A 15,382-nucleotide genomic window follows, 5' to 3' on the forward strand; every position below is an offset into this window, starting at 1 on the left:
GGTAAACCCCAGGGGCTGCTGCAGCCCGTGGCTAACCCTTCACGCCCTTGGGATGAAATCTCTATGGATTTCATCGTGGATTTACCGCCCAGTCAAAAGAAAACAGTCATTTGGGTAGTCAAAGACTATTTTTCCAAACAGGCTCATTTTGTCCCCTGTGCCTCTATCCCGTCAGCGCAACAGCTGGCAAAGCTCTTTTTGGTGCACGTGTACCGCCTTCACGGCTGCCCCTCTCGCTTGGTGACCGATAGGGGCACACAATTTACCTCACAGTTTTGGCGGGCTTTTTTGAAATTAATTGGCACCGAGCAAGCATTGTCAACCTCCTGGCATCCCCAGACTGACGGATCTACTGAGATCCTCAATGCCACCCTTGAACAATTCCTCCGCTCCTACATCAACTACCACCAGGACGACTGGGTGGATTTGCTTCCTTCCGCGGAGGTTGCATACAATAACGCTGTGCATCAAAGCATGGGACAAACCCCCTTCAGGGTGGTATCGGGTCGGGACTTCGTCCCCATTCCCGAGCTCCCACAGCCCCCGTCTCCAGTAGTGGTGGCCTGTGATTGGGGTTCTAAACTCGCAGACTCCTGGCCCATCATTAAGAACGCCCTCAATGAGGCACAGACCTCATACAAACTTCAGGCTGACAAGCCCAGGCACCAACAGCCACCTTTTCGAGTAGGGGACCTGGTTTATCTCTCCACTAAATTTATCAAGTCACCTCAGCCTTCCAAGAAACTGGCCCCCAAATTTATTGGCCCCTTTCAGGTTACACAAATTGTGAACCCGGTCACGGTGCGTTTGGATCTACCTCATAATTTGAAGCGGCTGCACCCTGTGTTCCACTGCAGCTTACTCAAGCCGGCCAGTGACCCCTCCCGGTGGCATCCACGCACTCCCCCTCTCCACCCGTCATGATTGACGGACAGCAGCACTTCGAAGTCAAGGAGGTTCTCGACTCCCGCAAGCTTCATGGCTCTCTCCAATACTTAGTGCGCTGGAAACACTTTCCCCACCCCAAGTGCGTCGCTGCCCGCGACATTCAGGCCCCCGAGCTAGTCCACAACTTCCACGTCGCATATCCCTCCAAGCCCTCAGCTTTATTTTCTTCAGGGGGGCGGTATGTCATGATCGCCGTTGCGATGTTTGCGACATCGTAACGGCTTGCATGACAAAGCGTGGATGCGTGTCAATGGCTGGAGAGGTGCGGGCGATGAACCGGACAAAGAAGGTAATGAGGTTGGGAGATCTACAGAACAAACAAGGTCCCATCGCCCGGTAATCGGCCACTGACGCCCCTGATAAAGAAAGGATCAGGGCGAGGTTTGGAAAGGTGCGTCCGGGCTTTCGAGGAATATCGAGGTCTAATCGCCCGGTAATGGACCATTACCTTGCAGGAAGACAAACAGGGCGATGCCCGGGGCGAATGGGGCTGGACGACCTCTCACCTATCAAGTCTTGATGGCCTGTCACTCCGTGGAACTCGTGGGGCACACCCGGGGAGTGTGGGGGTGGAGCGCTGTTTGGCGCGAGACTATTTAATTCAACTTTTGGTGCGTTTCCCTCACTCTCAGCTTTTTACTGGTGTGCATTCTATTCTAAATAAAAGCCAGAGCTCAAACTTGATTTAGAGTCTGAGTCTTTTATTTTGTCTTAGGCATTCCTTACAGCCAGTCACTCTCTCTCAGCCCAACCCACCTCACAAGGTTGTTGTTATAGGAGGAGGAAGGAGTATTAGGTATGTTTACTGCCTTGAGTTATTTATAAAAATAATAAAGGCAGCATAGAAAAATCAATAAATAAAAAAATAAAAAATAATTACAACCCTATCTGAGGGTTGTACGTGACCTTTTGGAAGAAACAGATGGGATCATTTAAGGAAAACTAAAGATAGTTAACTCAAATGCCCTCTTAGGTATTTAATGTCTTTCTGCCACATCAAAAACTACAATTTTCTAACCCTTTTGGAGGGTTATAGAGGCTACTCTTAATATTGGGCTGGGCTGGGGGGAATGAGATGCCTCAGGTATAAATGGACAGTAAATTCAGACAAGGATCTTTTGACTGTCTAGCACAGGGTTTCTCAACCAGGGTCCCATGGCACCCTAGGGTTCCGCAAGAGGTCACTAGGGATTCCCTGGGAGATCACAATTTATTTTTAAAAATATTTCAAATTCGGGCAACTTCACATTAAAGAGGTAAGTGTCATTCTTTATTTTGAGTTGAAGAACACTGTTCGTGCATCTACACAGGCCTACCCATGAAATGAATAGAACAATTTTGTAACTTCTGGCCTCTATTTGAGCCTGAATGGGCAGGGGTTCCTTCCCCGAGGCCTGAAAGGGGTTCTCTCAGGGTCAAAAGGTTGAGAAAGGCTGGACTAGTAAGAGGAAAAGGTTATTTTGAATGGAAACCTCGCGGAGCATTCAGAAGCTTTAGCCACAAGGAAGAAATCTGAGGGTAACATCAGATGGAGTGACTGAGACTTCTTGTAGCTGGGGGAGGGAGGACACTCTTGAGGACTAGCAACTTACCAATGAAAAGATTGAAATGCTAAGGAAGTCCAGATTGGTGAAGGTTCCTGTGCTGGAAATTACTGGTCACATGCTATGTTTATCACCATCTCTCTTAAAAAACTGGAAGCATCTCAACAGAATCCAATCTGGGAAGGGACGGGAGACTGAGAGAACTTACGGCTGCGAGTGGGCAGTTTCGTAGCGCTCAAATGCATGGGAAAGATCATGCTTGTTGCTCGTGTAGCAATGTAGGCACAAGTCATAATCAAAGCAGATTTTGCACTTCCACCGCATTCCACGGATGCCGTGCTTCTTGCAACAATCACAGATGATGTTAGGGTGACGGACCCCTATGCGAAGACAAAAACAACCCTTTTTAGGAGTGTTTTTTGTTACAGCAAAGCAGAAAGGACATGTGGTACATGACTGGAAAAGGAAAAAAAGGGGTGTTTGGAGTCATGTTGGCAATCTGTGAATTCCAGACCGCGCTTGCAATAAGAGAATGAGACCAAACCATATGAGTGACTGTTACATTTCCTGCACTGCATTTCCAGCAGCAAAGCAGTAGGGCATCCAACTCTTATTAAACATTCTGAGATGTCCAATATGCATAAAACAATTTTTTTTCGGCTGCACTGACCTCATTTTAGGACTGAAAGAGACCAGTTTCACATTCCTTTAAGACATCTTCCTGCTGATTTCCAAGAATAGGATTGTTATTTATTCCCAAGGTCTCATAAAAAATTAATATCCACTTCATCAAAATCCTTCAACCTTTCATAAAAAGATTTGTTCCTGATGTAGGAGTCCCAACAGAGAAACATTGAACAGATATGGACCTTCTCAAGCAGGAATGCTGTCTACACTTGTACAGATGCATAACCATGTGGCTTAACTCCAAGCTGGACCCAAAAATCCAGCCAGCAGCCTGTTTTTGAAGGACCACATCAACGCTTTCCGCGATGTCATTAAGCTAGGTTGAAAGTTAATAACTTTTCAGTGCAATTGTTTTCAGTGTTAAACTTTGTCAGCCTGTGCATGGTGATCTCAGTCAAGACCCTCTATGCTCTTGCAGAGCTAAATAATACTCATAGAAGAAGATAGATTTAAGTCACCAGAACAGGAACAAAGAAACCGGTAAGATTTCTGGCTGCACTGAGAAACTAACTACAGGCAAATGCAAAATTGACAGGGATGGATTCCCTGAAAAGAACTGGCAAAATCTGGGAGAAGAAATGGACAGAAAAAGAGAATTGGAAGAAACGATTTTGGCCTTGGATGAGTTCAGATGCTGCACTAAAGCAGAATAGGTGTTCTCTGAGGGAAACTATCAGGCTAGCATGCTGTCTGAACCCAACCAATCATGGCTTCTTCTACAAACCATGATTAAAACAACCCTCTATTCCTGTTTACAAGCAACTTCAAGCCCTAGACTTCCACCTCGATTTCTGGAGCTGCCAAACCAAATCTTTCATTTTGTCCCAGGAAACCAACCAGCAGACTACAACTTCTGCGAATGTAAACCAGGCCTATGAACGGGGACATTTCAGTTACTCCCCAAGGTGAGCTTCAACCCTCTTCGATATTACAGACTACAGGAAACTAGTCGCTTTGAGATAAAAGGGCCTCCAGATTATCCAGGAGGAGCAAAGCGCCAACAAGAACGTTACAGTCTTCTGTGTACAACAGAACAGGATTGCTGACTTGAGGCTCTTTGGATCCTTTGGACTACAACCCCCATAAGCCCCTGATAGCGAGCATTGCTGGGGCTTGTGGTCTGGCCACAGGTGAAGCTCTGTATCTCTGCTGTATATAATAATCCTGGGAGAACAGAGCACAATAAAGCTCGGTTTTCTTCTTGTAGGGAGTTCACGGTTCGATCCCCAGGAGCTGAGAAAACCCCCACGTAACTCACAATTCACACTCGAAGCGGGTGGGAAAAAAGAAAAGTACCTATTTGTGCATTGTCATATAGCAGAAGATCATACGCTCCCTGGAAGCCGGTCCGGTAATTGGTGCGAGTCCCGTGGTCCCACTGGACCACCACGGTTTTGTCAGGGGTCGCTGGGCTGCCCTGCCGGCCAATCTCCACCACTGTCCCGATGTTCCCCTCGCCGTTGTCCTGGTTGACCCACTTCCAGTCGGCCCCACGGACCACTCGCATGCCGACCTGCATGCTCGCGTAGGGGTCCGGGTCCATTGCTGTGCCGGGGATCCTCAGCTTGGCCACTGGCAGGCGGATGCACTCTGCAGGGAAGAAAACATGGACGATACCTGGAGAAGGGCAAAAAACAAACGTTATTCTCTCTTCTTTTCGGCACAAACTCACAGCAGCCTTTATTTTCTCCTTACCACAACAACCCTGCATGGTAGACCAGGCTGAGAGAGTGTGACCAGGGCCAAGGCTGTGTTGGCAGATTGCTGGGAAAGCCTTTGGCCCAGGAGAGACCAGAAAAGTCACACACCAGGCATTTCTATAAAAATAATTTTGTTTACAGAAAGCAAAACATATTTAAAAGCTTCTGCATTCTTACAGGCTCTCAGTGAGAGCTGCTTAACTCTCTACATGCCTACACAGAAGGGAAACAGAAACGAAAAACAAGTCCAGGCAAGTTCTTCCCCCCAGGTGCAAAAATTAACATTCGAAAAGGGGACAGTTGAATTCAACCTCTTCACCCGGCCAAAATGATTAGTTACCATAGTAACCTTAATCTGTAGTAGAAAACATTAACAGGCTAAAGCTGAATCCAGATCGTTCCAGCCCAATGGTAATGCTGGAAATGGTGCTCCGAATGACATTTCAGTTAAGCCAAAGATTGCTTTTGTCCTGGACCAAATGACCTTTTACAGTCCAGCCCCAGCACACCTCTCAAAACAAACCAGGATTCTTGCTTTCCTGTTGCCAACAAGCCACTCAGGAACATGACTTTGGAAGGGGCTACTAAAGTCATCTAGTCCAACACACCCTGCTCAGGGCAGTGAGCTAAATTAAGGTGTCCCAACTCTGGCCCAACTCTGCTCCAACTCATCCAGCAATCACAGGACCAAACTGGCTTGATGATTGTGACTTACATCCTGAAACATTTGCAAACCAAGCAAGAATTCTTGTCCTGACTAAGCAAGAACCACGCCGAGACGAGGAGTAGGTCTCTAGTGCTTTATTATTGCTATAGTAGACAGAAAATCCTACCCAACTGAAGAAGCGTGGGAAAACCCCGACAGATAAACCCCCAAAGGTCAAGGCGGGTCTGTTCTGCGTCTCTCTGAATGACAGCTCAAAGTCTCTAAACTACGCATGCGTTTTTGCCCCTGGATAGGGGCCCCCTCCTGCTCACCATCAGTACTCATGACAATTCTAGCTTCATGTAACCAATATCCTGTAAACTATCTCAGTACATGTAAGATACAGGTAGTTCTCAACTTATGACCACAATTGGGACCAGAACTTCTGTCACTAAATGAGGCGGTTGTTAAGTGAGTCATGCCCAATTTTACGAGTTTTTTTGCTGCAGTCATTAAGCAAATCCAACTTCTCCCATTGACTTTGCTTGGTGGAAGCTGGCTGGGAAAGTCACAAATGGCAATCACGTGACCCCAGGATGCTGTAACTGTCGTAAGAGTGAGGACCGGTCTCAACTTACTTTTTTCAGCACTGTTGTAACTTTGAATGGTCGCTAAACGAATGGTCATAAATCAAGGACTACCTCTATGCTAGTAATATGTTTTCTTTTCTATGCCTAAAAAAAAAAGGAAAGAAAAAGAAACTTTGCTTATCTTTGGTAATCTTCTTTCCTGAATGCCAGAAGGGTGCAGTGTACTGAAAACTGAACTCCCTTTGCTGAACTGTATTTCTCAAAATCGGGTTTGTTTTTGTTTTTTTTGCATTGGCAAGTTCAGTTCCTCACAGGAGACGTAATGCTCAAAAACGCAAAAGTGATTCATGGGATCTAGACTTTCTGTTTTGTTTTCTTTTTTAAGTTTCTAGTCCTCTGGGATTAACAGGTGGGCAAAGAGGAAAAGCAAGAGGAAAAAAGGCTGTCCCTACCCCCATGCAACTAACAGATTAACAATTGGGGTTTGGCAGAAAAAAAGATTCCCCATCCTAATGTTAAGTCTCCCACCCACCTGCCCACTGCAATGTTTCAAAAGGAAAAAACCTGCACAGAAATTATCTAAATTTTGGACAGTTTCATCCTCTCCCTGCTTTTTTTTTTCTTTTTAAATTTGGCCTAAAATTAGATAGGACACTGAAACTCTTTCAACCAGGAGGGCACCTTGCGTCTTTTACACCAACTGTAAAAATAACTGAGCATAAGTAGTTGCTTCACACACCCGCTCTGTCACATTTCATAAGTCAAAGTTAGGCTGGGCTAAATGTCTTTAGCAGGTTTTCTTCTGAGATGCAAGCGCTGGAGTCATAAATCAAAAACAGTGGGTAGCTGCGGTAGAAATTCTTTGCTTCGAGGATCCAGTTTTGATAAAAATAGATGAGAGAAGGTCACAGCGTTTGATTTAAAAAGGAAACAAAAAGGCTCACAATCCTCCTTTATTTAGGATCCACCTTCTAGTTTTGCCACTCAGTCTGAAATCAGAGGCAAAGATACTTTTCTATAGCAGCATTTGAAAGGGCATGCTAAAAAGTACATTTGAAAAAAAACTGGGATTCATTAGGTGGAATAAGCCCAATTTAGCAAAGCAGAATTGATTTCTGAGCCCACAAGTCATCCACCTTCTTTGCTCTTTTTGTTGGGTTAAGATGAATCCCAAATCGGAAGCAATGAAATACATACTACATGCTTCTGCATGTCAGTTATATGCAGTTACCACTGCATGTCAAAAATACTCCGAGATCAAAGTAAAACTGCAAAGGGGAGCAGCAAGAAAATACAGAATTGGTTGTCAAAAAAGAGAGGGAGTGAACATCTCAGGACAACTGGAGGCATTCAGAACATTTGCATCACCAGCATTTCTCAAAGGAAAATGAAGAGAAACAAATTTGTGCTGTGCATTATTTTTCCTGGCTGCATTCACACATCCCAGTAAACCAGGGTCAGGCAATCGAGGTTGCCTGAAAGCCTAAGATGAGGCCTTCAGTTGCTCCTGGGTTCTACTTTTTTACCAGGCCCCAAGAGGCAAAGCCATGACCAATCTGCAGAGCCACTGTATGAACTTCATTCCAGTCATTTAATTCCACGCTAGGCAATTTGCAGTGGAAATTAAATTAATGCCAAATGGGTTTTTAATTCTGCTTTGTTTGCCGTGACCCATCCACTTCTCATTCATTTGGGGAGGGTAGGTCCACCAATTCACAAAGGTCTAATGTTCCTTCCTGCCTCAAATGTGAGACTCACTTGCTTTGATTGAGGCAATCAAACCTTTAGTTAAGGCAGTAGATGGACCCAGCCAACAGCTAAATGCAGGTCAAAGAGGCAGATGAAACGATTCCCAGCACAAGAAGATGCCGCACATCCCCACATTTCACAGACTGAAGAATGGGATGGATTGAATAACTCTCTCACTTTTTCAGCACTGCTTCCTGGCCCTTCGGCTTGACTTCGATCTGTCCAACAGCAGAGCCGGCCTTTTAAGGGACCTGGGGCAGAGAACGGAGAAAGGGGGGAAAGAAAAGGAAAGTTCAAATAGCAGCTCTATAACTTAACTACGAGGACACCAAACTTCTTCATCACCATCATCATCACCACCACCACCACCACCAGCAAAAAACAGGTATCTAGAGCACTGTACTTTAAGATACAGATTAAAAATTAAACATAAAAGGAGGGAAGAAATTGTGGTCAAATCCACTAGAAATCTTCAAATCGATGTTGGCTGGTCATCTCTGATTTTATTTTATTTATTTTTATTTAAAACAGTTGTAGGGCTACCCATCTTAAATAACTCTGGGTAGCTCACAGCAGAGATGCCCTAGTGGATCCTACACTGAGCAAGGGGTTGGGCTATATGACCTCGAAGGTCCCTTCCAATTCTAAGCTTCTACGAACAGCTCCTTTCTAAAGAGAAAAGAACATTATAGCTCAGCCATTTCTCAGCCTGTATTAATGGATTTTAATGCTCCCCTTTCCTTTCACACTTTTCCCTTGCCTGTGCTTGTAATTGCAATTAGACTCTGCGTCCGACTGTTTTTAATCAAAGTTTAAGACAGACTGAGAAAGCCTTTTAAGCAAAGAGTGGGAAATATAAACATCCTGTCTTCCCAGATGCTAACCCTAAGGGAGGGGGGGAAATGGAAAATTAATTCTTAGAAAGGCAGTTTGCATTTTTACCCAAGAGATCATTTTTTAAAAATATAATATATTCATATATATATTGCATAATTCATATATTGGCTATAAAATCCTAGTTCACAGATTTCCCTTTGCAGATTACCTTTTGCTTCAAAATATTGAGAGGGAAGTTTGATCATTTGGGGGGAAAAAAGCTTTTTAAACTGAGAAAACCATTAAAAACCCAACCTTAAGAGGGATTAAAACTGGCAGGAGTTAACATTAAAACCCACAAGGGATTATCCAGCAATCCCCTATCATATAAACTAAGAAATAAATAGCTGGGACGTAGCGTATTTTGTAAAGAAAGAGGCAGAACGGTATAGCAATGCATTATTTGTTTGTGATGTAGGAAAGAAATTTTTTAAAAACCCCAAACATTCAGATTTATAATTAAAAATAGCACAGAACTCAAACAAAACAAGCTGAAGGTTCCCACACATTGTTGTCTGTTCCGGAAGTTAAATGACTGCGGAGGAGGAAGAGGACCGAAAAGGAAACCAATTCAGCATACCGCTGTATTATAAAGTCATTAGCATTTCCGAGAAGAAAATTCTCCCGTTTTTTCCCTTTACTATTCTGAATAGCTTCAGGATATAGTACTTTTTCTCAAAAGCCCGAGTTGTGGGACTAAAAGCATTTGAGGCCGATCGGGATTATTTTTCAGGGTGACCTGTTCGTGGGGTGGGCAACTGGCAGCCACAAGGCCTAAATTCCCCTTTCTTGGCCCCATACTATCACAGTGGCCAAACATCGGAGGCAGTCTTTCTTGCTCTTTTAAGGCAAGATATATACAAAACGGGCCTGGTGCGGTTTTTAAAAAGGAGTTGAAAAATGAACACCGGCTGGGTGACCCTGGGCCAGTCCCTCTCTCTCAGCCCAAGAGCCAATCAGGCGTGGTAGGAGAGTTCTAGTCCCGCCTTAGGCACGAAAGCCGGCTGGGTGACCCTGGGCCAGTCCCTCTCAGCCCAAGAGCCAACCAGGCGTGGTAGGAGAGTTCTAGTCCCGCCTTAGGCACGAAAGCCGGCTGTGTGACCCTGGGCCAGTCCCTCTCAGCCCAAGAGCCAATCAGGCGTGGCATGAGAGTTCTAGTCCCGCCTTAGGCCTGAAAGCCGGCTGTGTGACCCTGGGCCAGTCCCTCTCTCTCAGCCCAAGAGCCAACCAGGCGTGGTAGGAGAGTTCTAGTCCCGCCTTAGGCACGAAAGCCGGCTGTGTGACCCTGGGCCAGTCCCTCTCAGCCCAAGAGCCAATCAGGCGTGGCATGAGAGTTCTAGTCCCGCCTTAGGCCTGAAAGCTGGCTGTGTGACCTTGGGCCAGTCCCTCTCTCTCAGCCCAACAAACCTCACAGGGTTGTTGTGGGGAAAATAGGAGGAGGAAGGAGTATTAGGTATGTTCCCCGCCTTCAGTTATTTATAAGAATAATAAAGGCAGGATAGAAATAAATAAATAAAATAAACCGACAAAATGGATCTCAAGACCCTGCGCAGTACGGTGCTCACTCGCCACCAGAAGATTGCTTAACCCTGATTTAGGACATTGCTGGGTATGTACAGTGCTTATCTAGTTTCCCTGACATGCAAGCTTTTTACAGGCAAAGAACTACACAATAGGAAGAAATGACTGGCAAGGCTAAGGTGCCTCTCCTTTTTTGGGGGGGAGGGGTTACTTCCTGCTCTCCCATGATCACACTCAGTTCGATTTCAGCACGCGCTGACAGGTAATCCAGCACATAAAGAATTAATTTTGACAGTATCGTTTCCCAGATTCTATATGGGGATAAAGAAATAACAGGTAAAGCTTTAAGGACTGCAGAACCCGTAAGGGAGCACAGAGAAAGGAGTGTGGTTTCAGATCTCAAGGACTAGAAGCTTGCTTTTTTTCTTTCCTTGGTTTGTAAACAGTGGAACTCTTATTGATCTATTGCAGAATCTCTAGCTTAGCAAAGACGTTTTCCACAAACCACTGAGCGTTCTCCGAAAACATTCTAAGCTAATCCCTCTCCAAATCAAGCCCAGTTCAGATATATAATATTAAAAAAAACATGAAATAAAGCAACACGCAAAGGCTTGTTGGATCTGTGAAGGGGCCAAAAGTTTATTGTTGCCATGAAAATAGCATGGATGTTTCCATGTAGTCATTAGCTCAACTTGCAGGGCACTCTTAATTTTACTTTGGGGAAGATATCTATATCTGTATCTATAAAATCATCATGAAGATGGGTAAAATATTGTCTTCCATAACTCTTGAAAAAAGTATTCAGCCATTCTTTACATTTCCAAAATTCTGAACATTACCCAGAGGCTTCCAAGCATATTCCCACAACAATAAGGACTAGAAACATGATTCTTTAGAAAGTTGAGAAGAAATTATTCCCGCAATCCACAGGTTTTTACAGAATTAAGATGTCACTACCCAGAAATAAACTTATCAAGCAAATGCATGCAGGAATTACCTCTTAAGATAGAGCTTGCGACTTTTCTGTTTTAAAGCCTCCACAGATGATGGCCCGTTGCAGGCTTCAGTCAAAGTTTCAGTTCATGTACATCTAAAAGATGGGGAAAGAGGTGTTCAACTCATTCGCCAGACAAAAAGCAATGGTTTTGAAAGGGCCTGCATTCCAAAACAGGAGGAATGGTGCTTCTTAAAAAAAATGCAGTTTCAAAGTCTGCCTGTAATAAAATCAAAACCTGATGCGGTTTGGATTTTACTGGGCCGATACAAGGAAATGCAACCAAGGGAAGGAAAGGGAAGGGAAGGGATGGGAAGGGGGGAATAAGAGGAGGGCTCAAAATCCAGAGGTCTTCCCAGCTATCCTTTTTTAAACAAGAATTGCCGGATAAATTAGGATCTGACAGGCTTCCAGTGAATATGCAAAGTTTTTATAAGACAGAGAGAAGTCTCTTTTCTCCTCACTGGGAATAAATGCAGTTAAAGATTAAAAGGCCTCCCTCCTCCTTTCGGTCACTGCCCACCCCCACTTCTCCGAGCAGGTTGGGGACTTCAGAAAACAGGCCAGGGTTTCCTTCCAGGCTCCAGTGCTTGTCAAACAGGCCTTGTTCCATGGCGCTCTTTTGCCAGCAGAAAAAGGTAACGTTGCGGGGAGGGGGGTACAGCGGGGCCAGACTGCAATGGTGCAGCAGTCTCCCTCCATTCTGGAACTCCTGCGGATGGCAAGCTCCAGATCACAGCAGGGGGATGCTTCCTCCCGAGGTGAACGAGAGATGCAGAACAGAAGCCGCAGCAGTGACTTGCATTTCCAAGCCAGAAAGCAATGGAAATCCGGGCTGACTGAGGAAGCAGGCTGGAGGGAGGGGGGAGAAGATTTGTGCCCAGCTTTTCTGCTCCACAGACTCATCCAGAGATGTGCCCCACAGGGGAAGACCTCCCAGCCCCAGAGCAGCTACTCCGCTTTTTAACATCCAGCATGCTTCTTTTAAAAAAATCAATCAATCCAGCAGGAAACTCCACCCCTCCTCCTTTAGATCCACCCTTTCCCCTTGTCCCCACCCCACCTACATCAGCTCCTCCAAGCTGGGGCCAACAGAAGTAATATTTATCCAGGCAATGAGGCATTTTCTGCACCTCCAGGCAATTCTAGCTTTTTAGAACCATTTTTATTTTGGACTGGAGAAACCGACTCAAAGATTTGCTGGGGCATGGAGTTATGGCGGGAGCAACAAGTTGAAATTAGGAGCTTTAGCCCATGTAGTATTTTGCTTCTCCTGTTGCAACCCTATCGAGTAGCATCTATTTTTATTTATGGCCAAGTGCATCCATTCTGTAATTTTAAGTACAATTACCGCTGCATCCACCTTGGCCTCGCTCCCTCCCTCCTTCTTTAAATTATTGATGTGTGATCATGTTGACATTTTTTGTTAATTGTCATATTGTGTTTGCTTACGCTGGTGCATAAAGCTGTTTGTTTGTTTCTGGATATGTCCTGTTTTGTCACCACCCATCTCACTAAGAGCGACTCTGGGCGGTTCCACAGAAGCCGAGCTGCACAGCACAGGGGTGGTGAATTGGCAACACCAATTCCTTGTTCCTGCAACAAGGAGTCAAGGCAGTGACAATCTTTAGCAGGTTGGCAAATCTGGCAAAGTTACAGAGTTCGCAGCTGCGTTTTCCCTGCATGTTCTGGTGCTTCTAATTGTATCAGGCCTCTGCAGGGGGCCACCCCTGGCTTGAAAACGGCCAGTTTTTGGATAGGAAACCGCGAAGAAATCCGGGAAGGGAGGCTAGGCTTGATAAGCATTGTCCTGTCCTGCCCATGAAGTTACCAGGAGTCCAGCTCTGCCTGAAGGGGATTTTAACTTTGCTAGCCCTGTCCCTCATGAGAGAACAAAACATTCCTTTGGTAAGTTAAGTCATCTTTAACTGCCATTCAACAATTTATTTAAAGCAAAAGGGGTTGCTGAGAAGAAACTAGCTCACCCATCAGCTGCTGAGGTTGCAATTTCAGCTGACACTGTTGCAAGCCATCAAATCAAATCTCTTGTGGTTTTAGGTTTAGGTGGAACAACAGCAACAACAACTTTCTTCCTCTCTTTCATAACATTTTTAATCTTTCCCTACAACTGGGGTTCATGAGAGGCAATTTATAAAGCCCGTCAAAATTTAAGAAGAACACAAAAAGCACTCCATCTATCCTGCTCACGTGTTGGTGCTGAGCCCTTGCCAAGAAGCCAAACCGTATCTTTTCCCAGCATCAGTGCAACATCAAGCCCACTGGTACCACACTAGACCGCTATAGAGCAAATCAGCTTTTCAGTTTGAAAAAATGACAAGCATTTTGGTCCAAAACCTGCTTCTTGCAGCCTAAAAACAAGCAATTATATACATACACACACCAAGAGAGAATTTAAAATTACCAGCAATGACAGTTATAGGGGCAGGGACTTCAGTGTATACATATTTTAAATGATGTCCAGGGTTGGGGACATCCACCAAGCGGGGAGGCAGGAAAAGATGGTTGCAGAACAGCTTTCATATCTCTACCTGTTTATTAAAGAAAAACTTAATGTGCTTTCATGTGGCTGCGAGGAGTGGCAATAATGACGATAGCAATGACCAAAAACACAAGGCACAACACAAAACAAATATCATATTATAGTGCCCCCAAAGCTGCGCTGAAAATTTGATACAGAGAGGCCGTGGGGTATGGCTGAGATTTTCTGCTTGCCCTGGGGTTTGGGAGAGGTTAACTGGGGGGACACTGCATATAGTCTATGGTACCTACGTTTCAGCTGAGATTCACAAGCGTAAAGAGACAGCCTCATTTGTGCATGGGGGTCTGGACTACAGATCGCACAATCCTCCATAGGTTTGTGCCTATGTCATCTTAGGAAATTTGGAGAAAGTCTTAGGAGTTGGAAGCAGGCCCAGGCAGCATCAGGAGTGGGAAGGAACAGAACACCGGGAGAAATCCACAGTAACTTGCTAAAAAAAAGTCATCATCTTGTATGTATAAAGGGGTTTTTGTGAGCTGTAATCTCCAGCTTGACTCCTGCTGGCTTTGTAGATATATTTTCTTGGCAACAGTACAGAAGCCGTTTGCCACTTCTTCTCAAATGGTTTTGACTTCTCAGCATAGTCGACTGTCCTCCGATTTCCTAGTGGCCTCCCATCCATGTACAAACCCAGTGTGACCCTGTTTAGCTTCCGGAGATTGGCTGAGGTCGATTACACGCTGCCATCTGTTGCAGGCTAACTCAACTCTGTAATTACACCATCAGGGAATTATCCCGATTTTGTATTTTGTATTATTGATTGATTTGACTTTTATCCTGCCTCAATCTCGGCAGTTACATCATCACTGTAAAAACTGCAACAGAATTAAGACGACACGCAACCCAAATCGCAGACAAAACCAAAGTAGAAGGGAAAAATAATAATAACGAGGTGCAGGCGGTGTGACTGCAAGTCTTCATTATTGAGTTTATTTTAATTAATGTAATTTAATTTAATTCACTGTGTTCTGTTTTAATCAGAGTTGTGGTGGTGGGAAGCGTAGGCTGCTCAGAGTTCGTTCTGACTGGATTAGACAGCCTCTAATCCCTGCAAAATAAATAAACCTGGCCAGCAGAACTCCCTGCCACAAGACTGACATCATGCATACTAAAGCTCTGACACAGAACTGCCCCTTTGCAAAGAACTGTCCAGGCTGCCATGAAAACTGCATCAGTGTGCCCACAACCCTTATCTTTGGTATGTATTTATTAGATTTTATACACCACAATCATAAGACACTACTGAAAACCTGAAGCTGGAAAAAGGAGGCATGCAGATTTAAGGGTCCTCCTCTTAAACATAAACCTTTTTAAAAAGCAGCAAATATAGGATAAAGCCATGGAATTTTGCAAGAGAATCGATAGAGCAACACATTCAATAACGACTCTGATCAAATGAGCGCTCACAGACGGAATACTGTAAGCCATCTAATTCTCAGCCCTTCAATATGGCTTTCGGCACTTAGCCCCACCAGTGATCACCCCCTGCCCTGGGAGAAGAAAAAAATAATTAAGATGAGCCTCGCGCTCTTTCCAAAAAGCAAATGCATGATTCATGCAGGATCAA

General features: G+C 44.8%; 1 protein-coding gene across 1 annotated transcript in view; it reads right to left on the reverse strand.

Moving 5' to 3' along the window:
* MIB2 (MIB E3 ubiquitin protein ligase 2) overlaps positions 1 to 15,382 on the reverse strand; it is a 35,842-nt gene that overhangs the window by 19,478 nt on the left and 982 nt on the right. Inside the window, exons 2-5 of the mRNA XM_063317339.1 lie at positions 11,259 to 11,351; positions 8,042 to 8,115; positions 4,476 to 4,796; positions 2,701 to 2,872 (exon numbers count right to left, since the gene is read on the reverse strand). Of these exons, the coding sequence (XP_063173409.1) occupies positions 2,701 to 2,872; positions 4,476 to 4,722 (419 nt within the window). The 5' untranslated portion in view covers positions 4,723 to 4,796; positions 8,042 to 8,115; positions 11,259 to 11,351. The remainder of the gene's footprint in view (positions 1 to 2,700; positions 2,873 to 4,475; positions 4,797 to 8,041; positions 8,116 to 11,258; positions 11,352 to 15,382) is intronic.

Source organism: Candoia aspera, chromosome 18, assembly GCF_035149785.1.
Source record: "Candoia aspera isolate rCanAsp1 chromosome 18, rCanAsp1.hap2, whole genome shotgun sequence".
Lineage (NCBI taxonomy): Eukaryota > Metazoa > Chordata > Lepidosauria > Squamata > Boidae > Candoia > Candoia aspera.